Source organism: Ornithorhynchus anatinus, chromosome 12, assembly GCF_004115215.2.
Source record: "Ornithorhynchus anatinus isolate Pmale09 chromosome 12, mOrnAna1.pri.v4, whole genome shotgun sequence".
Lineage (NCBI taxonomy): Eukaryota > Metazoa > Chordata > Mammalia > Monotremata > Ornithorhynchidae > Ornithorhynchus > Ornithorhynchus anatinus.
In genome coordinates, this window is record NC_041739.1 from 34,010,266 (window position 1) to 34,038,246 (window position 27,981).

Here is a 27,981-nt window from a genome sequence, read left to right on the forward strand (position 1 = left end):
CATTTCCTTTTTGGAGGTACTTAGGGATAGGTAGGTTAGGGGGATTATTGCTGTATAATTGCCCATTGCTAAGACTCGTCATCAGGTCACTCAATCCTCTTCATTAAAAATGCCATAGACAGATTCCACCAGAGCTCTTCAGGAGCGGTCCTCTCAAAACCTCTCAACAACTCTTCCTCCCAGATAGTGCTAAATCAGTCATTTCACTAAGCCAACAGACGGTCGAATTGAGGTGCTAAAATGATTCTGGGGATGGCGGGGAACTTTGTGGTTTTGCACCGGACACAACAGCACTCTTACTATTGATCAACCGGGAAGGGATGCACTCTTTCCGTTTATGGTACCCGTATCCCTTTAGATACGTTCTGCTTGACAGAACACCCCGGTGTGGGTAATAAGAAGCAACATAAACTTTGCCTAGGATTTTACATACTCATGAAGCAGAAGGAATGACTCCCAGTTGGGCTCTGCAAAACTGATGATTATCACTCCCTCTAGTCCCTGGCCCAAGGAGAAGAACATTATTTAGGATTGAGATTTCTGTACCTCGGTAGCCGTACTCTGATTGGCTCCATTTTCCAGCAAATATTTCACTACATCAATGTGGTTCTCTTGTGCTGCCATATATAAGGGGGTGAAGCCATTCTGGAAGAGAAAAAGATCACAAAGAAAAGTTCAGCCAGAATCACTTTACAGTTTGACAAGTTAGTTTTATTACAGTGTTACTATACCCAAATATTAAAAAAGAATAAGATCATATTTTGAAAGTAAACAGATTCAAAATTAACTGCAGTATGCGTTCCTTCACCACAAATATACGATCGCTCTCACATATATGCCAAGTTAGAATATCTGACTCAAGAAAGTACAGTGTTCTGCTCAATAAATACTATTGAATGAATGAATGAAAGGAGGGGCATAAATATTATCCTATATATACTCTCCCATGCACTTAGTACAGTGTTCTGTATACAGTAAGCATTCAACAAATATTATTGATGGATTTACCCATCTTCACAACAAAGACTCTTTGGACCAAGCGATAAGCATAATCTCTTAGGATGTGCCCTAATAAATACACAAATCTGACTGTCCTTGACTTTTTCTCCATTTCTCTATCCTAGTAGAAAAAAATACTAAAATGAACAAAATTAATGTTCTATGTGGCTTTTTCATCACTGATTATTTATCTACCTCAGGTAAATAGTGAAGAGGCTATTTGCCAGCTAGTTTAACTAAATAATTGTTACTGTCATGGGTATGGTAGAGAGGTTACATTCAAGTTGGGAAATTTTCTTTAATCAGTCAAGCAATGATATTTACTGAGCGCTTACTAAGAGAGCACTGGACTAAGCATTTGGGAAAATACAATAGCACAGAGTTGGTAGACACGATCCCCGCTCAGGGAGCTTACAGTCGGCAGGGAGAGGAAGACATTAAATTAGATCACGGAGAGGGGAAATGATGGAGTATAAGAATTTATGCAGAAGTATTGTGGGGCTGGGTGAGTTATCAAAATGTTTAAAGCGCACACAGACAAGTGCATAATCCATGCAGAGAGGAGGAAAGATAGGGGAAATAAAGGGCTTAGTTTGGAAGGGAAGCACTCTTTCTGTTTATTTTTTGCTGCCTACTCATTATCAGGTACCTTTATCACTTCAGGCACATTCTGCTTGGTTGAACGGTCCTGGTGAGGGTAATAAGAGAGAGCATAAACTTTGACTAGATTTTGCATACTCATGAGGGAGAAGGAATGGGGCCCAGTTGGGCTCTGCAAAACTGATGATTATATAACAATCCCGGTTCCCGGCCCAAGAGAAGGACCCTTGGAGGAGATATGATTTGAATTAGCCTTTTAAGGGGCGGGGGAGAGTGGTAGGGAATTCCAAGCCAGAGGGAGGACATGGGCAAGGGGTCGGCTGCCAGATAGACAAGGTCGAGAGTCAACGAGTCAACAAACCAAGGTTACGGGTCTGTGAAACTGGGAGGATGGTAATGCTGCCTTCAGAAATAGGAAAGTCAGGGAGAAGGCATGGTTTGTGTGAGAAGATGAGGAGTTCTATTTTGGACTTATTAAGTTTGAGGGGTTGGTGGAACGTCCAAATAGAGATGACCTGAAGACAGAAAGAAATGTGAGACTGCCGAGAAGGAGAGAGCTCTTATTCAATCCACATATTCCCAGATCATCTTTCTGAGAAGCAGCGTGGCCTAGTGGAAAGAGCACGGGCTTGGAAGTCAGAGGTCGTGGGTTCTAATCTCGACTCCACCACTTGTCAGCCGTGTGACTTCAGGCAAATCGCTTAACTTTTCTGTGACTCAGTTACCTCATCTATGGGGATTGAGACTGTGAGCCCCACATGGGACAACCTGATAACCTTGTATTTACCCCAGTGCTTAGAACAGTTCCTGGCACATAGTAAGCACTTAACAAATACCATTATTATTATTAATAATAAAAAGGTTCAGTCCACGTCTCCTCATTCCTAAGGAAGTTCCAATGGTTATCCATCCACCACCACAAAGAAAACTCCTTACCATAGGCTATAAAGCACTCAAGTAGCTCATCCCCTCCTACCTTACCTCACTGATTTCCTAAAACAACTCAGCGTGTATTAGGAATAGTTCAGGCAGTGCAGGCACAGTTCCCTCTTCTAGGCCAACTCACTCACTGAACATTAGCCTCATCTACCGCACCACCAACCCCTTGTCCACATCCTCCCTCTGACTTAGAATTCCTTCCACCTTCACATATGATAGACCACCACTCTCCCCACCTTCAAAGCCTTATTCAAATTAAATATCCTCCAAGAGGCTTTTCCCAATTAAGCCCTCTTTTTCGCTACTCCCTCTCCCTTCTACTTTGCCTACGCACTTGGATCTGTACCATTTAAGCACTAGACATCCACCTCACCCTCAGTTCCACAGCACTTATATGCATATCTGTAATTTATTGAATTTAATGTCTGTCTTCACTCTAGACTCTAAGTTCCTTGTGGACAAGGAACATGTTTGCCAGCTCCGATTCACTGTACTCTCTCAAGCACTCAGTGCAGTGCTCTGCACACACTAAGTGTTCAACACATAGCGTTGATTGATTGATTGATTGATAGAAGAGGCAGACTTGCGAATCGTCCACATAGTGATGGAAGTTGAAGTCATGGGAGTGAATGAGTTCTATAAGGGAGTGGGTATATATGGAGAATAGAAGGGGTCCCAGAACTGAACCTCGAGGCACTCCCACAGACAGAGGGTGGGAAGCAGGCAGGGAGCCAGAGAAAAAGACTGAGAAGGGGCAGTCGGAGAGATAGGAGAACCAGAGGAAGACAGTGTTGGTGAAGCCAAAGATAGATAATGTTTCCAAGACAAGGGGATAGTCCATAGTGCTGAAGGCAGCAGAAAGGCTGAGGAGGATTAGCATGGAATAGCGGCCATTTGATTTGGCCAGAAGGAATTCATGCGGAACTTTAAGGAGGGCCATTTCTGTGGTGGGGAGGGTGGGGAATGGAAGCCAGATTTCAGGATGTGGAGGAGGGAGCTGGAGGAGATAACTCATTCAAGAAGTTTGGAGAGGATTGGTAGGAGGGAGGTGGGTTGAAAGCTGGAGAGAACCATGGGTCAAGGGTTTTGTTTTTTAAGGCTAGGGGATACATGGACATGTTTGAAAGCAGTTGGGAAGGAGTCATTTGAAAGTGAGCAGCTGAAGATGCTGGTCAGGGAGGGAAGAAGAGGGGGGCAATTGCTTTGATAAAGTGAGAAAGGGTGCGGTCAAAAGCCCAGGTGCAGGGGGGAGAATTTGAGATGATGCAGAGATTTCGAGTTATTGCAGGGAAGGAGTTGAGTTCAGTTGAGAGGAAGGTGTTGAGGATGGGATTTGTGTGTCACGAGACAGGAGGTTGTGTATGAAAACCAGATGAGGCAGGATGATTTTAGAAAACTGGATGCGGGTCAAAAGATCAGAGGTCTCGGGGGAAACAGGACAGATTTTTAGGGAAGGGATGTATGGGAGAGAACACAGGTCAGGAGGATGTGGTTACACAGTGGAATTTCAAAGTTGTTGAGGTTAGAAATCTCTACAGCTAGTAGAGATGATGGATTAGTCTGAATTTTCATCACTGTAAAGAGTCAGCATGTACATGTGTAATATTCACTTAAAATCCCAAAGGCATTGATTTTGGAAAATGCTGAGGATTCAGGGGGTTGCTATCTACTCAACTCTTGGCAAAATGCGGCATCCCCACTCAAGCAAAAACAAACTCCAAACATGATTCATAAAGCTCCTTGGGTACTATAATTCTTATGAAGCAACACTGATGACTTCAGCATAAATGACTCAGAAACATATGGATAAAATTTCCTTGTTATACCTCCGGGTTCCAAAAATTAAGGGAAATGTTGGCAAGTACTTGGCATTGGGCAGAACCCAAAATGAGGACGCAATAGTCTGATTTTGTAACATGTCCCTGGATTCACTAACTTTTCCCCAAAATTCAAGAAACAGAATTGGTTTTGGCAAGACAGAAATAGCATTTTAGCCAGGTTGAATTTAGAAAAATACAAATGGCAACCTGTGGAAGTGCAGTGGCCAGGTGTGTGATGGGGGAGGATGTAATGGCCCACTACACTAGGATAGTTTCAGAAGGCCAGAGGGGCTTTTAATCTCCCCCAAAAAAGTGATGATGACAATAATAATGATAATAGCAGGGGTATTTGTTAAGCACTGTACTAAGTGCTGGGGTAGATACAAGATAATAAGGTTGGACACAGCACCTCACCCACAGGAGCTCACTAATTGAGTGAGAATAGGTATTGAATCCTCATTTTTCAGATGAGAGAACTGAAGCACAGAGAAGTTAAATGACTTGCCCACGGTCAGGATTAAAACCCAAGCCCTCTAACTCTTTTTGTTGGGCCATTCAGTTTAAGCAGAAAGTCCGAAGCCCCCACTAGAGCTATCAGGCTCAATTCTGGTGTATAGCATAGGCAGCATTTTAATATAAGAATGGAAGAAGAGAAAAGAAGAAGAAAGAGGCTGGGAAAGAGCAACCTTCACAGCTTTGAGTCACTTTTCCTCCCAGAGTGTAGAACTATCAAAATATTAGGATGTCCTTAAGGAGAATACACTACACTTAACATTACAACTAAACTCAACCATTTCTGGCTGAAACTTTCTCTGCCTAGTTTGCTCCTTTCTACCTCCTCCTTTAATTCTTTAGAGGTGACTACTTGTATCTTTAAAGGTTGTTCTCTGTTAAAAATGAATGGAAGGAAAGTATGTTGGGAAGCAGCCTGCATAATGGATAGAGCATGAGCCTGGGAGCCAGAAAGTCATGGGTTCTAATCTGGGCTCTGCTGTATGTCTACTGTGTGAACTTGGGCAAGTCACTTAACTTCTCTGTACCTCAGTTACCTCATCTGTAAAAAAAAAAAAAAAAAATGGGGATTAAGTGTGTGAGCCCTATGTGGGGCAGGGACTGTGTCCAACCTGACTAACTTGTACTATCCCAGCACTTAGAACAGTGCTTGGCACATAATAAGCACTTAATAAGTACCATAATTATTATTAATATCATTACCATGATCCTTTTTGACTCCCTATTAAGTTTGAGCTCTGCAGAGTCAAAGCCAGCTTTCTATATTGTCTGTAATTTCCCCTGCACATAGAACAATAGAGAGTAAATCAAGCTTTCTTGTACGAATGGATGCTTGATAATGTGGCCAATCCACCCAGTTTCAAAGCAGACAGTTCAATTTTCAGCTGGTCTTCCCCCTAGAACCAATAAGGTACTAGACACTTTAACATCAGGTATATCCTCATTCCTCAAAAATCTCTCCACATTAAGCAGAAAGTCCTTACCCATTAGCTTTAAGACAGTCAATCAACTGTCTCTCCTGTCATCCACTCTTCTTCCCACTATACTAGTTTGCATTCCTTTCCTTTCATAGTAACCTACTTACTCATTGAGCCTCAATCAATTATATTTTCATCTCTACTTCCAACTGAGTTGCCCTTGAAACCCTTCCCTCCTGCCTGGAACTTTCCTCGCCACCCCACAAAATCAAATTTGATGGACTACAGCTCCCTCATTTTCAAAGCCCTTCAGAAATTCACTTCTAATCTTACCTCTAATTACCCTTTTCAATCCCCCCTACTGCCCATTCAGTACCTCTACATCAATTAATGACTTATGTACTCATTACCTCTTATTAGCTTATGCACTTGCTCATGTACATATCTCTTTTTTCCTTCATCCTCCTATCTGTAAATTTCTTTTAGTATCTGTCTCCCTAGATCATTGAGGGCAGGTCGTTTGTCTACTCATTCTATTGATCTGTCCCAAATACTTAATACAGTGCTCTGCACATAGTGATAAATAAATGCTACTGATTAATAGTTACATTATAAACAAATGAAATTGAATAGGGATTGGTGCAGAGAAAGGGAAAAAAAAACCTTGGGGAGAATGGTACCTTCCATGGAGACATTAGGAAGAAAATAAAAGGAAAAATATTAATGGGCTGAAGGTGCCCTTTAATCATTGGCAATTTCTGTATATCTTTTTTTATTGAAAGGCCAAAGTAAATGAGCTAAAAGTGAGGAGTAAAGCAGATTGGAAAAGGCAAAATAGACATCGGAAGGAGTTAATAAGCGAAGGTGCCCAGAGAAAACAAGAGGAATGACAAACAAAAGTGTTGAAAATTACTCTAGATATTCCTCAATGGAACACATAATTTAATGCAAACAATGCAGTTTTATATAAAATGTGACAAATTATAAAATCTCCACACAGTTTCTTGCTCTTATCACAGAAATCCCAAGGAAGCTTTAAAACCTCACTTCAGAACACTTTGGCCATATAAAAGTACTACTTCAAAACTGCATTTTACAGTTGGTGCATCACATAAATCTTCCCTCATAAAATCAGAGTTACATAGTATCATAAATGTGCAATGAATGTGCTAGTCCAGAAATGTCCCAATACTGACCAAAGTAATTGTTCTGGCAAACATAGACTCTTTTTTAAATATAGTCTGAGAGCCTGACTGAAAAATTTGCATTATCAAAAATGTTGTCCAATTCTCTCCTATGAAATATTTCAGCATGAACAAAGTTGAGTGCCCAGCAAATCTCTCTATTTTAAAATCCTTACATGGGAGGATCACATAAATACACAAGCACTGTTGGCCGGCATAATTAACAAGACATCCGTATTCCCTTTTCACAATCGTGAAATGGTTACAACACTTGTTTTCAGCTCTAGAAATTACGGGGTGATTTCGAATGACCTAATCTCTTATGTTACATAAAGTAGGTTTTTATCCCACTTATGATATTAATAGAAAGCACATAAACCATAAATCAGATTTCAGCCTGAGCTAAGGGTTTTATTTTTTCTGGTAGAGTCACTGCATTATGGTACATTAGGAGAATAAATAAAATTATTTACAAATGACTGGGAAAAGTGATACTTATTTCAAGCAGTGCTTTGGAATGCACGCTTCACTAACAGGTGCACGAAATTGGCTTTTGATAATACATCTACAAATGTGTTCTTTTATAAAGCGTCCAAAAACTACGAATATAGCCTGGAGGTTGGGCAACACCAGGAACAGTAATTTGACTAAAATGATCACATCTTTAGAGCTACAGTCTTCTGCTGAAGAACAGTTTTCAAAAGATGTCTTACTCTTTGAATCTTAAAATCAAATAGCACAGTCCCGCACAAGTGAGAATAGCTGAAAGAAAATAAAAGCACCCTAAAAAAATTAGCTGAAGGGAGCAGCACGGAGTAGTAGATACAGCATAGGCCTGGGAGCCAGAAGATCATGAGTTCTAATCCCTGCTCTGCCACTTCTCTGCTGTGTGACCTTGGGCAAATCACTTCACTTTTCTGTGCCTCAGTTACCTCATCTGTAAAATGGGGATTGAGACTGTGAGCTACACATGGGACAGGGACCGTGTCCAATCCGATTTGCTTGTATCCATCCCAGCACTCAGTACAGTGCCTTACACATATTTAAGCGCTTAACAAATACCATAATTATTATTATTATCTGGTGACTGACATAGCAGGACACCACAGCCATTAACAATCCCCTCTGCTCACTAATAATAATATAATAATGATAATTGCAACAATAACAATGGCTTTTGTTAAGTGCTTACTCTGTACCAAGCACAGTACTAAGTACTGAGGTAGATAAAAGGATCAGATTGGACATAATCCCTGGTCCACAGTGGGCACACGATCTAAAAGAGAGGAAAAAACATATTTAATCTGGGACTAGAACCATGTTTTGACTGGACTGGATTATCTTGTATCCAACCGAGTGCTTAGTACAGTGCTTGGCACATAGTGTTTAACAAATACCATCATCATCATGATTATCATATGAAGAAATTGACACACAGAGACTTGCCCAAGGTCCCACAGCAGGAAAGTAGTGGAACTAGGATTAGAACCCAGGTCCCCTGACTCCTAGGCACGTGTTCTTTTCAGTACAGCACACTGTTTCCCTGGAGTTTGTACTGATGAAGAGATGTGGCAGTAGGAACCCCCCGCCAAATTAACCCAGTGAGGAGAGAGTAGCCCAAGTGAGGTGGGTCCCCAAATCTCACCCTGTGCACTGTGGGACCCTATGGCCACCCACCAGGCCACTTATGTAAATATCCTTATACACTACTATATATTATATATTGTTGGTATTTGTTAAGCGCTTACTCTGTGCAGAGCACTGTTCTAAGCGCTGGGGTAGACACAGGGGAATCAGGTTGTCCCACGTGGGGCTCACAGTCTTAATCCCCATTTTACAGATGAGGTAACTGAGGCCCAGAGAAGTGAAGTGACTTGCCCACAGTCACACAGCTGACAAGTGGCCGAGCCGGGATTCGAACCCATGACCTCTGACTCCAAAGCCCGGGCTCTTTCCACTGAGCCACGCTGCTACTATTTCTCCCACCTGTAATTCATTTTAATATCTGTCTCCCCCTGTAGACTGAGAGCTCCTTGTGGGCAGAGATCACTTCTATCAACTCTCTTGTACTGCACTTTCCCAAGCATTTAGCACAGTGTTCTGCACACAGTAAGCACTCAAATAAATACCGTTAATTGATTATTGCGCACACAGTAAGCGCTCAATAATTATTTTTGAGTGACTGAATGAAACACTTTCACCCGGAAGCCTGGCTTGCCTCAAGCAAACCTAAGGGGTACGGTTCAACTCGTAGAAAGTGTCAGACGCTGTATCCACTGTGATTCGAAGGAGAAGATTTTCCAGCTAAAAATGGAATGTTCAAAAGTTTCCAAATGATTTAGGAATCAAAAATAAGCCTCTCCACCTCAAGTTGCAGCTTGGCTACCATCCTTTCTTGTATTAATAATACCATCGGGACACAACAGCGGTGCACAGCTGAAAAGCAATTAATCATTTGCTCTGCTCAGAGGCTCCCAACAACACCCGCTCTGGTGCCCAAGAGACCTGATGACATAGGGTTTCACCAGAACCAGGTCAAACCCAGTCCAACAGCTGGGATCCCAGCATCTAGGAGAGTGGAAGAGTTCCTGGAATGAGTATCATTTAAAAGGATTTATTCCCGGTGAGATTTGCAAGGACAAAGTAATAAGTAGCTTTTCCAGTATTCTAACTATTGCATTGGACAGTGAAAGCACTGTCTTAGTATTTATAGTATTTATAGTACACATCAATAGTATTTACTGAGCATTTAGTGCAGAGCACTGTCTTAAGCACTGGAAGTACAATAGAGATAACAGGCAGGAAACAAATACGTTCCATCTCCTGAGCGCTTCTGAATTAATGATGCCCTCTCAATTTTTCTTCATATTTTTCATGGATTTTTCACTGGAAAATCCTGCTCTGATCAGGAGTGGAAGAGGTAAAATGCAAAGCCCTAAATCAGGATGCCAGGACTTACGTGCATATTTTTAAGTATTAAATAATCATAAACTGCTGAAGCCGGTGTGGATTTCATTTTTTTCCACATATTTACTGGGAGGTAGTTTTTTCCAAAAGAATGGCAAATTCAGGCCCAATACAGATTTACCGAATCACTTCAGAAAACATTAATGCTGTTGTATATCATATTTCCCTGGTGTGCTGAAATTCCAGACCCTCTCAGGAAGATAATGGTGCCAGGACTTTTTCCCTGTAGAAACACACTAACACACATTTCTGGGAACTCTATCACAAGAGGTGGAAGGCTGAAAAGCACCCAGTAGGATATATCTATCAATAATCAACAGGAGAGTTTTGTAAAAATGGTATTTGTTAATCACTTACTATGCTCCAGGTACTGTACTGATCATTGGAGCAAATATAAGAAAATTAGATTGGACATAGTCCCTATCTCACAGAGGGCTCTCTCAGTCTGAATCCTCATTTTATTGATGAGGTAACTGAGGCAGTAAAGTGACTTGCCCAAGGTGTCATTACAGACAAGTGGCGAAGCAGCATTAGAACCCAGGCCCTCTGATTCCCAGACCCGTGCTCTTTCCACTAGGCCACACACTGCTTCTCATGCTGCTTTGTGGAGGACATAGGCTTCTTTTAAACCCTGTAAGAAGTGCTCAGAACTTCTAGATTCTGGGGCTAAAACTACTGAGTAATTTTACACCCTCTTACTTTAGCTGTACTTAAAGACGTACAGGTCAATAGTCAAAGTTTTGGGTGTTACTGTAGGAAAACACTGGTGGCAGAGGTTACAATTTTAGCTGAAACAAAGGGGAAAGTGGATTTCATTCTTCACTTTCCAGAAAAATAAGGAGAGCTTACACATTGCATTATCCTGACATTCGATTTCTCTTAATAAAATATGCTGAATAACCCTTAGAGTCAATGATATAATGCTGTTATACAATTTCCATGCAATTTGTTTCATGCTGGAAATGTTTCATCAGCAATTTTCCAGCTCCTACCTCTATTCCCTGAGGAAAGAAAGCACTGTTCCAAACAACTGCAAAATAGCTCAATCATCTTTAACTAAGCTTTTCCTCTAAAGCCAATCCTTTTCGATAGCTAGGAAAACAGCTGGAGACTACCAATGCAGCTAAACTCTATAAATACTTGAGGTTTAGCCTGTGCTTAAGTTAATTTATAACATAGTCATGCAGAGTAGTTACAGAATCGTGTTAAGGTGATGATGTTATTGTTTTCACTTGCATATTGGTTAGCATCCTTTTCATGCTAACCTTCAACGGCTTTAATACTTACCTTTTATAATGGGGCCAGCCATATTAGGCAAATTTTGCCCATGAGTCTAAATTCCAATAGGGGAATGTCTTCATTACCATTTCCCCTGTACAATCATACATCCAATTCTCCTTTATTCCAATTGTAGAACTCTAAGCAATTTCCATATACTTGGCCCTTAAAATATTCATGTAGAGCACGTCTAATTTGGACTCCAAAGTCCAACTGAAGGAATCTGCTTTAATAAAGGGAAGTATAGGTTCTAGACAATCTGTGGCTCATTTGACCCTTGAGCCACTTTGGGAGCAACATTCTTATGGGGAACACAAGGCGCACTGAAATTTTAATAGTTGACTATATTCTTTGGCAAAGAATTAGCTACAAAAAACACTGAATATCAGAACATTTGTACTTAGCATGGAACACACTTGTGTGATAGATTAAAAATGAAAACACCAAGTCTTTTGATAGGATGTTACATCCAACTACATAATTATAATGACGGATTATTCCAATTAAGATTATTTGAACTAGGAGAGTTAAATTGATCTCTTAACTCTAACTTCAAGACCTTCCACTAACATTCAGTCAACAAATGATATTTATTGAGTGGTTACTTTGTATGGAAGCACTGTATTAAGAGCTTGAACATTGTCCTTTTTACTTTTCTGCCTTCTTCTCCTGCTTCATCCCATCATGCAAGCTTTATTTCTTCCAAGCTGATTCCCTAACTGTACCTCACTCTCTAGTGTCCCATTTCAGACCCATCAATGCACATCCTTCCTCCTGGATGGAACTCCATCCCTCACATCTGCCAAACCACCTATCTCCACACCTTAACAGCTCATTTTGAAAACCACCTTTAGCCAGAAAGATTCTGGTTAAAATCTTGCTGGTAGTGGTGAGATGTGGAAGGCTATGATTGATTCCACAGTGCGCTCTCTCATCTTTGTTCCTGATGATTCTGGAAGATGGTTTGTCTTTCAAGTCCTGTGGTATTTCTAAGTGTTTCTCATGGTATTTAGCAGTAAGTAGTGGAAACAGCAGCATGGTTGGGTGAGTCAGGAGACCTAGATTTTGGGTACCAGCTCTGACATTGGCCTGTCATGTGACTTCAGATGCATCTCCATGCCTTAGTTATCCGTAAAGTTATGATAAATTCAACCAATCAATAGCATTTCTTGAACGCTTACTGTGTGCAGAGCCCTAGGCTAAGCACTTGGGAGAGTACAATACAGCAGAGCTGATAGACACATTTCCTGTCAATGCACAACTTACAAACTAAAGGGACTGCAAAGTACCTGCTCTCCCTCCCTCTTAAACTATGCATTACAAGTGGGGAAATGCCCATCTTATGTCTACCAAAGCACTTATCACATTGAAAGTTCTTCCAGAATGTGAGCCTGCTGTGGGCAGGGATTGCTTCTCTTTGTTACTGAATTGTACTTTCCAAGTGCTTATTACAGTGTTCTGCACACAGTAAGCACTAAATAAATATGATTGAATGAATGAATGGAGCTTATAGTCTACAGGGGGAGACAGATAATAAAACAGATACAGATAGGGAGAATAGTAGAGTAAATCCAAGTTAAAGCCACATCACTGATTGATTGATTGATCGAGGGGCCAAAGAGTAGCCCTCTCCAAGTATAGCCATTCATTAAAATCAAAAGACAACATCCTGATATTAATTTTTAAGGTAGCAAACTCTCCAGAGGTTAAATGACTAGTTAATTTCACCTTTTAAATCTAGACTTGTAGTTTCCATCAATCATATTTAACAACAACAACAACAATGCTGGTATTTGTTAAGCGCTTACTATGTGCAGAGCACTGTTCTAAGCGCTGGGGTGGATACAGGGTAATCAGGTTGTCCCATGTGAGGCTCACAAACTTAATCCCCATTTAACAAATGAGGTAACTGAGGCAAAGAGAAGTTAAGTGACTTGCCCACAGTCCCACGGCTGACAAGTGGCAGAGCCGGGATTCAAAACCCATGACCTCTGACTCCCAAGCCCGGGCTCTTTCCACTGAGCCACGCTGCTCCTCTAACTGAGCGCTTTACTGAGCGCTTACTATGTACAGAACACTTTACTAAGCACAATATAACAAGAGTTGGCAGCCACATTCCCTGCCCATAATGAGCTTACAGTTTAGAGGGGGATACAAACATTAAGATGAATAAATTACAGAAATGAACATAAGCGGAGTGGGGCTGAGGGAGGGATGAAAAAGGGTGCAAATTAGTGTGTAATCTAATTTTAGCCTCTTCCTTCATTCTACTTCACTCCTCTCCCTACCATGTATGTGTTTCTCTTGCAAGTGTTCATACACCTGTGCCAATCTGTTATGACAACTGCTACCCAATAACAAAGTGAGGAAGGAATGCACTGTTAATATGTTTGTTCGCCAGAAATGAATTGGTTTAATTACCGGTTAAATCCCTTAAAGAACAGGAGGTTCAATTTCATCATTACATTCTGTTTGGAAAATTGTCTGAATTTCAACCACATGAATCACGATTCCTCCCCATGATTTCTGTTAGTGTGCTCTTATGCTGAATGACTTTATTCATTCAGAGAAGCAGCGTGGCTCAGTGGAAAGAGCACGGGCTTGGGAGTCAGAGGTCATGAGTTCGAATCCCGGCTCGGCCACTTGTCAGCTGTGTGACTGTGGGCAAGTCACTTCACTTCTCGGTGCCTCAGTTACCTCATCTGTAAAATGGGGATTAACTGTGAGCCCCACGTGGGACGACCCGATTACCCTGTATCTACCCCAGCGCTTAGAACAGTGCTCGGCACATAGTAAGCGCTTAACAAATACCAACATTATTATTTATTATTATTATTATTTATTTTCAAAGATGTTTAACATTCAAGTAATGCAAAACTTCATCAGCCAGCTCAGATAATAGAACACACAGACACATTCCAAAACATTTATATTCAATTGCCCAAATTAAGAAAGAAATTCCTTTCAATCCCAGAACTTCTGTTGTGTATTCACAGTCTGTCATGGTGGAGTTTTCCAGAAACAACATGGCCTAGTAGATAGAGCATGGACCTGGGAGTCAGAAGGACCAGGGGTCTACTCCCAATTCTGCCACTCATCTTCTGCGTGACCTCGGGCAAGTCACTTCGCTTCTCTGGGCCTCACTTACCTCATCCATAAAATGGGGATTAGGACTGCGAGCCCCATATAGGACATGGCTCATGTCCAACCTGATTACCTTGTATCTACCCCAGGAATTAACATAGTGAGAGGCACATAGTAGGCACTTAAAAAAAATGAGGCAAAGTGACTTTGTGATTTTAAAGGACAGCTTTAAATGCAGGTACACTAACCTCAATCTACTCAGCAACCTGGTTGTTGTCTATCAGAGATAAATTTAAGCCACATGAAGGGCTGGTAGGTCATGTGCCCATTCACAGTTTAGTCTGAAGCGAATGCCATACTGTCACTGCATTTTGACAGTTTTCCCAAGGCATAGTCTGGCCTTCGTAATTCATATTTCTGGTTCTTCGCCCAGCAGTTTGACAAACGACAGCGTGTGGTTGAGGTGGAAGGATTTGGTGACAGCCTTCAGCTGTGGAATTGAGGGACATTTGAAAGGCACAGGAAGGTTCCTGACAAAGGCTGGTACCTTATCCTGTTTTGCTTTTTTAAAACAACATTATCCTTAAACATGGAGAAGCAGCATGGCTCAGTGGAAAGAGCCTGGGCTTCGGAGTCAGAGGTCATGAGTTCGACTCCCGGCTCTGCCACGTGTCAGCTGGGTGACTGTGGGCAAGTCACTTAACTTCTCTGTCCCTCAGTTCCCTCATCTGTAAAATGGGGATTCAAAGTGTGTGAGCCCCACGTGGGACAACCTGATTACCCTGTATCTCCCCCAGTGCTTAGAACAGTGCTTGGTACCTAGTAAGCGCTTAACAAATACCAACATTTTTTTTTATTTTTATTTTATTTTTAAAAGAAGCAGAATATACTTAATCAGTGGTACATGTCAAGTGCTCATTTTGAGCACAACACTGTACTAATTGCTTGCGAGAGGTACAACAGAGATAGACAGGTTACCTGACCATCAGGAGCTTACAGTCTGGAGGGGAGAGAGATTTAAAAATAAATTATGAATATAATAACAATAATAATAATAGTTTTGGTATTTATTAAGTGCTTACTATGGGCCAAGCACTTTATTAACCCCGGGGTAAACACAAGGTAATCAGGTTGGACATATGGGGTTCAAAATCTAAATCCCTATTTTGCAGATCAGGTAACTAAGGCACAGAGAAGTGAAGTGACTTTCCCAAGGTCACACGGCAGGCATGTGGGGGAGCCAGGATTAGAACCCACGTCCTCGGACTCCAGTGCTTAAAGGGTACAGATCTAAGTGCATAGGTAATGGTAGAGGAAGTAGGGGAAATGAGGGCTTAGGTCGGGAAAAGCCTCTTGGAGGAGTTGTGATTTTAGTCAAGCTTTGAAGGCAGAGGAAGCGATGCTCTGTCAGATATGACGGGGGAGGGAGTTCCAGGACAGAGGGAAGACGTGGGCAAAAGGTCAGTGCTGAGATAGATGAGATCAAGGTATAGTGAGTAGGTTGGCGTTAAAAGAATGAAGTGTGTGAGCTGGAATGCAGTAGAAAATCAGTGAGGTAAACTAAGGGGGGAAAGTCGATTGAATGCTTTAAAGCTGATGGTAAGGAGGTTCTGTTTGATGCAGAGATGTACGGGAAACTCCTGGAGGATCTTGAGGAGTGGGAAGACCAATAATCAATCACTCAGTGGTGTTTATTGATCACATACTGGTGTAGAGCACTGTACTCAGGACTAGGGAGAGTACCATATAACAGAGTTGGGAGACATGTTCCCTGCCCACACTGAGCTTACACTCTAGAGGGGGAGACAGACATTAATATAAATGAATGTATAAATCATGGATATCTACATAAGTGCTGTGGGGCTTGAGGGTGGGATGAATCTCAAGTACTTAAAAGGTACAGATCCAGTTCATTAGCAACGCAGAAGGGAGAGAGAGTAGGGGAAAAGTGGGCTTTTAATGAGAGAGGGCTTTCTGGAGAGGTAACCTCAAGAAATGGATCTTTATAAAGATTATAGTAATAATAATGATGGTATTTGTTAAGCACTTACTATGCGCCAAGCACTGTTCTAAGTGCCGGGGTAGATACAAGGTAATCAGGTTGCCCTATGTGGGGCTCAGAGTCTTAATCCCCATTTTACAGGTGAGGTAACTGAAGCACAGAAAAGTTAAGTGACATGCCCGAGGTCACACAGCAGTCAAATGGCAAATCCGGGATTAGAACCCACGACCTCTGACTCCCAAGCCTGTGCTCTTTCCACTAAGCCAAGCTGCTTCTCTGATCTGGGCAGCAGAGTGAGGACTGGAGAGAAGAGAGACGAGAGATAGGAAGTGATCAAGGAGGTTGACTGTAAGTTCGCAATGGCCAAGGAACATGTCTACGAACTCTCTTATATTGTACTCTCCCAAGCACTTAGTGCAGTGCTCTGCACATAGAAAGCACTCGATAAATACCATTAATTGATATAAGCGCTTGGATTTACATGGTAGCAGTCTGGTGGAAGAGGAAAGGTTGGATTTTAGCAATGCTGTGAAGGCCGAACTGACAGGGTTTGGTGACTGATTATATAGGCTTTTGGAGAGAGAAGAGCAGAGGATAATGCTAAGGTTATGGGTTTGTGAGACAGAAAACATAGTGGGGTTGTCTATGGTGAGGACAAAGACATGGAGAGGATAGGAAGATAAGGAAGATGTCTGGTTTGGACATGTTTACTTTGAGGTGTAAGTGGGTATCCATGTAGAGATGTCCTGAAGGCAGGAGATGAGGGATAGTGTTCCTGAGTGAAGAGGACTGCCTACTCCAGCTGAGATATATTTTGTCTTTGGATAAAATAGCAAGTGATTTATCTGACTTCATTTGTCATTGCCCAAAGTCAGTTCCACAAGTCTTACAGGACAGAAATGTCAGATCTCATGAGAGCACCTGCTATTCTCAGACAATAAGAACCTTATTACTAGGGAGCTATATCCATCTCTATATTTTTCCCTGGTGATTTTCCTCCCCAAAGATTTGCTTTGACTGAAACCTGGATTCAGGCTATATGTTCAGGTTTCAGCCAACATAATGGACAATGTTTCACTCACAGTAAACAAATCCTGGCAGGTATTCCACTGCTCACTTATTAGCAGCCTTCCCGGTCTCGATTCTCTGGAGTCATGTCACTGGAATAGTCCTGCAATAGCCCTGACCTTTCCTAAGACTATGGCCCCACTGCACACCCAGTGCAGGTGGGGTTGAAATTATTTCTTTGAATAAATCACTGGCAGCTCAAATGTCTCAGAAAACGGTCACAAAAAGAACCTCTAATGATCCCATCACCCCCGGCAAAGCCCCCTGAGGCAAAATTGTCTGCGACAATTGATAGGACTGCACTTACCACAGCTGGGATAGCAGGGAATGGCTCTAGTCATTCTGATAATTGCCCTAATTATACCCACTGACAACATAGCTACGCATCCTACCTGTCTGTTTCTGGAGAGAGCCGTGACAATAGCACCACCTCTCTGGGTAGAGAAAGAACAAAGCTAGAACCCTTCCCATCCACCCACAGTAGCTCCACCACCCAGAAACTGCACTTCCACAGCATCGGGAGGGTTTGATCCGTTTTGCCAATCTGAGAAGCAGCAGGGCCTAGTGGGAGTCAGAGGACCCGGGTTCTAATCCTCGGTCCACCACTTTCCTGCTGCGTGACCTAGAGCAAGTCACTTAATTTCTCTGTGCTTCAGTGTCCTCATCTATAAAAACTGTGACACCCCCCCCCCCCCCCGTGGGACATAGACTGTGTCCAGCTTGATTATCTTGTATCTACCCCAGTGCTTAGTACAGTGCCAGGAACATATAGTAAGAGCTTAACAAATATAATTTTAAAAAAAATGTTCCAAGCCATTATCTGAGAATTTAGGCCTAAATAGATCCACCGGACGTATAATAATAATTTATGCATTTATATCAATGTCCATCTCCCCCTCTAGACTGTAAGCTCATTGTAGGGAGAGAATGCCTCTGTTATATTGTACTCTCCCAAGCACTTATTACAGTGCTTTGCACAAAATAAATGCTCAATAAATACTGACCGACTCTCCTAAATCAACCTCCTCCAGATCCCACCCCGGGTTAAGCTTCGGGAGATTTCCCTGGAGTGTGAAGCCCTGGGAGATTGGGAAGGAAGGGGAAAGATTTCTATAGAACTGTCTGCCCGTCAGGTAATGAGATGCAGCCAAGGCTTAATCTGGGCCTTGCGATGGAAACCTGAGAGCCAGACTGTCCCAAAATTACCTGAATCCCAGTTGCCCAGGTGGCTAATTTTATTCCATCTGTCACTTGGTATCCAGGGTCACTACTGCTACTTTGGGAAAGCCCCTTTGCTGAGAATGTGTCTGTTTACTGTTATATTGTACTCTCCCAACGCTTAGTTCAGTGCTTTGCCCACAGTAAGCGCTCAATACAACTGAATAAATGAATGTAATCCTTGACTGGCCTGTCAACCATTTGAGGCTTACGGGCAGGGAACACGTCTGACAATTCTCTTGTATTGTACTCTCCCAATCGCTTGGAACAGTGCTCTGCATATAGTAAGTGCTCAATATATACTATTAATTGATTATCTGTCTGCCTCTGTCCCCAAAGGCTACAAAACTTGGTATACTCCTTGTCTCCTCCCTCACTTTTGACACTTGCATTCAGTCTGTCACTTAAACTTTACCTGCTTTTCTTCCACAACATTTCCCAGTTCTGTCCCTCCTCAGCATCCAAATGGACAGTCAACTGGTTCCAGTACCCATTACGCTTCGGCTCCTGCTGTATCTGCCTCCTCACTAATCACCAGTCTCTCCCACCTCCAGGCCGTATTTCACACCCCTGCCGGGATCATTTTTCCCTAAAATGTCATTGTCTACAACTTGCTTTATTCCTCAAAATCCTGCAATTGTTACTCGTTCCTCTCCACATCAAGAAATCAGTCAGTGGTATTTACTGAGTGCTATATTTGGGACCCTGTTCTAAGTGCTTGGGAGAGTACGATATAAGAGAATTAGCTCCGCCACCTGTCTGCTTAGTGGTTTCGGGCAAGTCACTTCACTTCTCTGTGCCTCAGTTCCCTCATCTGTAAAATATGGATTAAGACTGTGAGCCCCATGTGGGACAGGGTCCGTGTCCAGTGTGATTTGCTTTTATCCACCCCACTGCTTCGGACAGTGCCTGGCACATAGTAAGTTTTTTAACAAATACCACAATTCTTTAAGGAATTCTCCAAATTGCAGAGTCACTGGGCATGCAGGGCTCCATTTCTTCATAGAACCTTCAGAGTTGGTAGGATTACAAGAGATCACAGTGACTACTGATGAGATTCACGTCTCCCCAACTTGATGAGTGTGCGAGCTGGAATGGATCAAGTGGTCGGCAGAGTTGTGGAGAAAGATGAAATGGATGACGGCCACAGGGACGCTGAAATCCATTTGGTTAGTGTAGGGGAGGAGGAGGAGAGAAGGAAGGTGAGAATGGTATAAAAATTTCTCAGAAAATTCGGAGGGGTGGGCAAAGAGAAGCAGCCTGGCCTAGTACATAGAGGCCTGGGAGGCACAAGGCAGAAGGACCTGGGATTTAATCCTGGCTCTGCCACTTTTCTGCCACTTCTCTGTGCCTCAGTTACATTATCCATAAAATGAGGATCTACCCCAGCGCCTAGTATAGTGCCTGGCACATAGTAAGTGCTTAACAACTATCATTAAAAATAATAATGATAATAATGTTGGTATTTGTTAAGCGCTTACTATGTGCAGAGCACTGTTCTAAGCGCTGGGGTAGATACAGGGTAATCAGGTTGTCCCACGTGAGGCTCACAGTTAGTCCCCATTTTACAGATGAGGTCACCGAGGCCCAGAGAAGTGAAGTGACTTGCCCACAGTCACACAGCTGACAAGTGGCAGAGCCGGGAGTCGAACTCATGACCTCTGACTCCGAAGCCCAGGCTCTTGCCACTGAGCCACGCTGCTTCCCGAAAGAAGAGGGCAGATGTAACTTTGCAAGAACCTTCCCTGCTCTCCATCATATTCCCTTCCTCCCAGTGTTACTGCCTTATTCCCGTCTGGGCAGAGGCTAGTGTTAAAAAGGAAAGATGCATCATTCCCTTAGGACTCTACATTGGCTGAATGCCCAGAGGGCAGAAACCTTGCTGGGACAACCAGCAATGAGAATCTGTAATCATCAGCCTTTCTACTGATTATCATACCGCGTACACAATCTTTTGAGAATTGCCTTCCTCTGCTGCAGATGAGAAGTGAAAGGAAAATGTGATACCATTATGAAATGTCTACTGAAGCTCCCACATCTTTTAACGGCATTTATTAAATGCCAACTATGAACCAGGCACTGTACTAAGCAGTGGCGTAGATACAAGTTAATCAGGTAGGACACAGCCCCCGTCCTACACAGAGCTCACAGTCTTAAACCTTATTTTACAGATGAGGTAACTGAGGCACGGAGAAGTTAAGTGGCTGTCCGAGGTCACACGGTAGACAAGTGGAGGATCCAAAATTAGAACCCAAGCCCTCTGACCCCCAGGTTCTTGCTCTTCCTTAGTGGCCAGGCTGTCTCTCACACGGTTCCTAAGACGGAAAACTCCTTTTCAATCTCAGTCTCCACAGAGAACTACTTAGCCTACCGGTGCTAACTCCAGCACATAGACCGAACACTACAAATCAGTGGCAAATCCAACCCACCCTGCATAAATCTCCCCTTCGGTTGTGTTACTTCCAGGCTTGCCCTTTGACCGCGAATGGATCGAGAAGGAATTTTCCGTAAGTGCATAGCATTATTGCTCACTCTAGGGATTGGGCCCCAAGAGGAGGTGAAGAGGTTACGGAAACAGGAGCTGGAGCCTCTGAACAGGTGCGTGGGTTTGGTGAGGGCACACTGTGGGCCGCTTGAGAGAGCGAAGCCGAATCGTCACCTCCTGGCCCTCCTTCTGTGCTCCTCTTCTAAGCTTTTAACATGGGAGCGGATACCGAGGGACAGGGAATTCTGGGGCATGTTTCTGGTGGAGAAGTGCTATGGAGGAAGGGAAGTTGGGCAGGGGACTGTGGGATATACTGGGATACAGAACAGAACAACAGATAACTGGCGTGATGGATAAGACTGAGGAGGTGTTATGTTCTTCTGAATCACCCAGAGATCGGAGCATACAGCACAGTGAACGTGATGTCCCAGTGCTCTGGTCCGGTGACTGATTTAGCAAATTTAGAAATATGGATTCTTCTGCTGTGTGACCTTGGGCGAGTCACTTAAATTTACTTGGCCACTGGCTGCTGATGGCAAATGAGAATTAGTATTGACCTCCTGCATTAGAAGGTTGAGTGGTTTAATCAATAGCAAGTGTAAATGACTTCAAAAATGTGTTGCTGAAGCTGAAGAGTAGGAAAAATCATTATTTTTCCAGATACACCGCATATCAGCTGGTACATTTTGATTTGTCCTATAATCTTTCACCATCAGCTTGAGTTCTCTTTCCTCCCATCCTTTACCCACTGTCTGGCCTTTCAGGATTGGTCTTGTAGTCCAGTTTGTATAGATCACTAAGCTTCACTTCCAGCTGATTATTTCAGTCCCTTCTGATTTTAAATTTCCTTCTTGGAAGGAGCATGGCCTAGTGGAAAGAGCACATGCTCTTCCTTAGTAGGCCATGCTGCTTCTCACACCGTTCTTTGGACGGAACACTCCTTTTCAATCTCAGCCTCTACAGAGCCCTAGGTAACCTACCAGTGCTAACTCTAGCACATACATTAGACACTCCAAATCTGTGGCAAATCCAATCCAACCTCTACAAATCTCCCCTTTGGTTGTGTTACTTCCAAGTTTAGCCTTTGACCAGGAAAGGATCCAAAGTCAGAGGACCTGGATTCTAATCTCAGCTCTGCCACTTGCCTGCTCTGTGACCTTGGGTATGGCACAACTTTTCAGTGCCTCAATTTCTACCTCTGTAAAATGTGGATTAAATACCTGAGCTCCCTCCTATGACCCCAGTGAGGGACAGGGACTGGGTCTGACCTGATTATCTTGTATCCATCCTAGTGCCTATTACAGTGCTTGTCACAGAGTAAACATTTAAGAAATACCACCATTATTATTATTATTATTGGCACAATAATTTCTTGTATCATAATCCTTTGGAGAGTATCACAACTGGTATTGGGGGGGGGGGGGCGCAGAGGTCGAGGTGAGTCTCTCTTGGGGATTTTCCTTATAAGTACGTGAAAGTCTAAATTAAAGATGTTCTCAGTGCTTGACACAAATAAATTGCTTTACAAATACCATCATCTTCATCATTTTTATGTGTAATGTTTTACAATAACACCCGTACCTTGCTTCCTTCCCTATGTCACCCAGTGAATAGGTGCAAAGAATGATTGCGCTCACAGAAAAGTTCACGCGATCCACTTTTTGTGAATGGCAGAAATGGAAGTGACCTCATTAGACAGGGTGACTTTTACAACAGGTATTTCTGGCCGCAATTCAGCACAAGGTAGCTCAAAAATGTTGGACTGGGCCAGTCGGGATGGACTGTGTGCGACACGGGCCTAGGGAGATTGTGCCTAGTGGGCTGCTAATGGGGGCAGTGGGAGAGTAGGGCTCGGCCGATTCTATAAACCTGCCGCCCAAACATTCCATGCCTGTTACGCCGCTACTTTCCGTGAGGCTTTGCCCTTTGCCAAAAGTATCTTTTCCTGAAAAAAACACCATGATCTTCAAACACTCCCATGTCTGGTGTCTTTCCCCCACTGCAGCCATACTCTGAATAGTCTATTGTTAGGAGCTATCGGATTTCCTCTAATCCCATGATCATTAATCCCCAATACTAGATTACCATTTGTTCCAGCCTTACATTTGGAATGAGACAATCAGAAAGGAAAGCAATTTTCCCTGGCGCGAGTGGTCTGCTCAGAGTCCTTTTCCTAGGGCTAGTTCTTCAGGGCCACTATCCCGCTGCCACAAATAGGTTGAATTGGTTCAGGAAGATGAGAGTTTCAGGGAGAGAAAGCGGCACTAAAGCCTACACACTTGGCTAGCGTGCCAGTCTCTCTGATTTGCTTCCATACTGCACTGCACACACCCTAGCAGCAAACACTAATACGGAACATTTTATTCTGTCATCAGTGTGTGCAGTGCTCGGTCACTGGTCAGCAGACCCTGAAATAGTTTTTTTTTCGGTAGGTTTCCCCCTACGCACCTTTGATCCTTAAAATTATTATTAAGAAGATGTTAATAATAATAACTAGTAAGAGAAGAAGCATGGCTTAGTGGAAAGAGCCCAGGTCTGAGAGTCAGGGGCCCTGGGTTCTTCTCCCAGCTCTGCTGCTTGTCTGCTGGGTGACAGTAAGCTATTTGCTTAACTTCTCTGTGCCTCAGTTACCTCATCTGCAAAATGGTGATTAAGCCTGTGAGCCCTGTGTGGTCCACGGACCTTGCCCAACCTGATTAACTCGAATCTACCACAGCGTTTAGTACAGTGCCTGGTAAATTGTAAGCACTTAACAAATACTATCAAAAAAAATAGTAATAATTGTGGCATACGTTAAGTGCTTCCTATGGGCCAAGCACCGTAGTGAGCACTGGGGAAGGTACAAGATAATCAATTTAAATACTCTCCCTCCACATGGGGCTCACAGGCTTAACCCCCATTTTACAAATAAGGAAACTGAGTCAAAGAGAAAGAAGTTAAGTGACACGCTCAGGGTCAATTACTCATCATCCAAACCCCAGCCACTGCTTGTATTTCCATCACTGTAGACGATATGTCTATCCTTCCTATCTCTGAAGCCTGTAACCTTAGTGTTGTCCTCAACTCATCTCTCTCCTTCAACCCATATGTTCAATCTATCACCAGATCCTGTCACTTCTACCTTCACAAAACTGATAAAATCCGCCCTTTTCTTTCCATCCAAGCTGTTACCACGATAATCCAAGCACTCCGAATAAAGCACGGGCCTGGGAGTCAGAAGGTTATGAGCTCTAATCTCCGCCCCACTACCTGACTGCTGGGTGACCTTGGGCAAGTCACTTCACTTCTCTGTGCCTCAGTTACCTCATCTGTAAAATGGGGATTGAGACCGTGAGTACCATGTGAGGCAGGGACTGTGTCCAAAACGATTTGCTTCTATCCACCCCAACTTTTGGTATAGTGCCTGGCACATAGTAAGCACTTAACAAATGCCATAATTATCATTATTATCTAATCCCGCCTTGACTACAGCATCCGCTTCCTTGCTGACCTCCCTGCCTCTCCTCACTCCAGTTCACACTTCAGTCTGCTGTATGGCTCATTTTTTCTAGACAATCATTCGGTCTGTATCTCCCCACTCCTCAAGAACCTCCAGTGGTTAGTCATCCACCTCCGCCTCAAACGGAAACTCCTTACTTTTGGCTTTAAAACATTCGATCAGCTCAACTCCTACCTTACCTCCCTGAGCTGCTACAGCCCAGCCCACACAATTGGCTCCTCTAGAGCCAGGTTGCTCACTGGGTCCTGATCTCATCCACTTTACCGCCAACACCTTTCCCACATCCTTCCCCTAGCCTGGAACTCCTCCCCCCTCCATATACCCCAGACCCCCACTCTCTCCACCTTCAAAGTCTTATAAGTCTTATGAGAGCTATTTCAGTCTGCTGTCCCAATCAGTTTTCTAAAATGCCATTTGGCTTTTAGCTCTCCACCCCTCATAAAACTTCTTTAATGGTTATCCATTCCTCGCCACAACAAGCAGAAACTCTTGACCACTGCATCAATCAGTGCTATTTACTGAGTGCTTACTACGTGGGGAGCACTGTACTCGGTGCTTGGTAGAGTACAATACCCCATCAGCTCACTCTTTCCTACCTCCGTACTTTCTTCTCCCACCACACCCCAGCTTACATTCTTCATTCCTTCCAAGTTTGCCTTCTCACTGTGCCTCACTCTCAACTCTAGCTAACATCCTCCCTCCTGCCTGGAACTCCCTTCCTCTTCACGATTTCTGACCACAACTTTCCCCATGTTCAAAGTCCTTCTGAAATATCAACTCCTGCAGGAGGCCTTCCCTGGGGTTGTTTTTTAACATATCCTTTTATATAGTAATTGGTAAGCACTTACTATTTGCTAGGCACTGTACTAAGCACAGGGGTAATACCAGTTACTTAGGTTGGACCTAGTCCACGTACCACATGGGGCTCACAAGCTTAATCCCCATTTTGAAGATGAGGCCACTGAGGCACAGAGAAGTGAAGTGACTTGCCCAAGGTCACACAGCAGACGGGTGGCCGAGTCGGGATTAAAACCCAGGTCCTCTGACTCCCAGGCCTGTGCTCTACCCACTAGGCAATGCTGCTTCCTCTTATATGTATTATTATACTGTATGATGCTTTCCCACAAAATAAATAAATATGGCAAGGCTTTGGCTGAAATAGATGCAGAGGGCACAAAGTATCAGTACACGGTTCTTTAGGCAAGCATGCATGAATTGGTTCAACACCCCCCCCCCCCCCCCAGCAATCAATCCATCATATTTATTGAATGCTTCCTTTGTGCAGAGCACTCTGCTAAGCACTTGGGACAGTACAATATAACAAAGTCGATGGACACGTTCCCTGCCCTTAATAAGCTTACAATCTAGAGGAAGAGACAGACATTAATATAAATTAATTGCAGAGGGTGGGGTGAATAAAGGGTGTAAATCCAAGTGCATCCACCAACTACTCCAAGCAATGAGGCATCCCCTCGCGACAGGGAAAAATAGTCAGCCCTAAGTGGAGGGAAAGTGCATGCTTAATAAATAACACTGACTGATCAATTGCACTCTTCTCATTCAAAGCCCAGACCATAAAATGCTAGAGTAAAACATCACATAGAACATTGGGCCCTCAATAAATACTTAGCAATAACAGATGAAAAATTCTTGGCAAAAATGAAAAATCCGTCATGAGAAAATGCAACGCTACCAGTGTAGGCAGGCTAAATGGTATCCTAAAATTCATGTTTGACATAATTTCATCAGCAACAACAGGATTCAAGTTAGCCTGATGATTTTTGAGCATTTGGGAGGCATGACTGGTTGTGAAATCGCCACCCCCCCCCCCCCCCCCCGGGAGACCAAACTTGACTATTATAATTTTGGAATGAGCCAAAATTAAGGAGGCTCAAGTTCGTGTTTCTCAGAAGCACTAAGCTGAATTGCTATGTAATGCAGATTTTCTTAAAGATGTAGCTCTTTTTTAAAATCATCCCATTCAAAATCATTCAGAATCTTAGAAGATTCACCAAAATAGGCATTCGGTGTTGATATCTATTGACAGTCATGGGCTCGCGGGTTGTGGATAAATCCGAAAGACTGTAAGCTTTCATATTGCCATGAATGGTTGTCTGAAAGCACAAGCTCTTGAATCAACCAGTTACATGAATTTCATCCGTTCACATCAACAAAAATTTCTGGAATTAGAGAGATTGAATTGGTCAGCTAGAGGTTGTGCTTCATTTCTGGAAGCCAGAGGTAAAAACTTTGCAGTCTTCAGGAATAATCATTTCAAAATGAGACAATATTCTTTCCTCACTAAACACAGGACAAATACTAAGGAAATAATTTTAGAGAAGAAAAAATTAACTCCATACCTGAGACTGTGCATTAATGCTGGCTCCTTCCATAACCAGGACTTTGACTACTTCAGCTTGTCCGGCCAAAGAAGCGATATGCAAAGCTGTATTCCCTTTCTGTTTCAACAGAAAAAGAAAGCAAGGAGTTTTAGACCAACTCTGGAATAGCCTTCATTATTGTGGTAGGTAACAATGCTTCAAAATAAGCTATTTAATAATTCAAAATTGGCCAGAAATAATAATAATGTTGGTATTTGTTAAGCGCTTACTATGTGCCGAGCACTGTTCTAAGCGCTGGAGTAGACACAGGGTAATCAGGTTGTCCCACGTGAGGCTCACAGTTAATCCCCATTTTCCAGATGAGGTCACTGAGGCCCAGAGAAGTGAAGTGACTTGCCCACAGTCACATGGCTGACAAGTGGCAGAGCCGGGATTCGAACCCAAGCCCGGGCTCTTGCCACTGAGCCACGCTCCTTCTGACATTATGATTATGGATTGATTGACAATCTCAGTTTTATATTTTCCTAATCTAAAGATTCTACATAATGTAAAAGAAACCCACGGTACCGTTAAGGTATCTTATAACAAAATCCTCTTCTTGGCTATTATGACCCATAACATTTTTAATTTCTAATATCAATTTAATCAATGGCATTTGAGTGCTTACTGTGTGCTGAGCAGTGAACTAAATGCTTGGGAGAGTACCATACAGTGTGCGTGTGTGTGTGCACACACATACATAATTCTCTCTCCCTCTCTGCATATATATACATTGGGCCCTCAATAAATATGAGACAATATATATATGCAGAGAGAGAGAGAGAGAGAGAGAGATTCTTGATCACTCTCCTCAAGGAGCTTAAAATCTAGTGGGATCTTAAAATTTAGTCTGGTTCGATAATAATAATAATAATGTTGGTATTTTGTTAAGCGCTTACTATGTGCCGAGCACTATTCCAAGCGCTGGGGTAGACACAGGGGAATCAGGTTGTCCCACGTGGGGCTCACGGTCTTAATCCCCATTTTACAGACGAGGTCACTGAGGCACAGAGAAGTGAAGTGACCT

General features: G+C 43.0%; 1 protein-coding gene across 50 annotated transcripts in view; it reads right to left on the reverse strand.

Moving 5' to 3' along the window:
- ANK2 (ankyrin 2) overlaps positions 1 to 27,981 on the reverse strand; it is a 576,252-nt gene that overhangs the window by 136,839 nt on the left and 411,432 nt on the right. For all 50 annotated transcript variants that reach the window (XM_039913760.1, XM_039913763.1, XM_039913759.1 and 47 more), the window contains 2 exons: positions 26,934 to 27,032; positions 547 to 645 (listed from right to left, as the gene is read on the reverse strand). In XM_039913760.1, the coding sequence (XP_039769694.1) occupies positions 547 to 645; positions 26,934 to 27,032 (198 nt within the window). The remainder of the gene's footprint in view (positions 1 to 546; positions 646 to 26,933; positions 27,033 to 27,981) is intronic.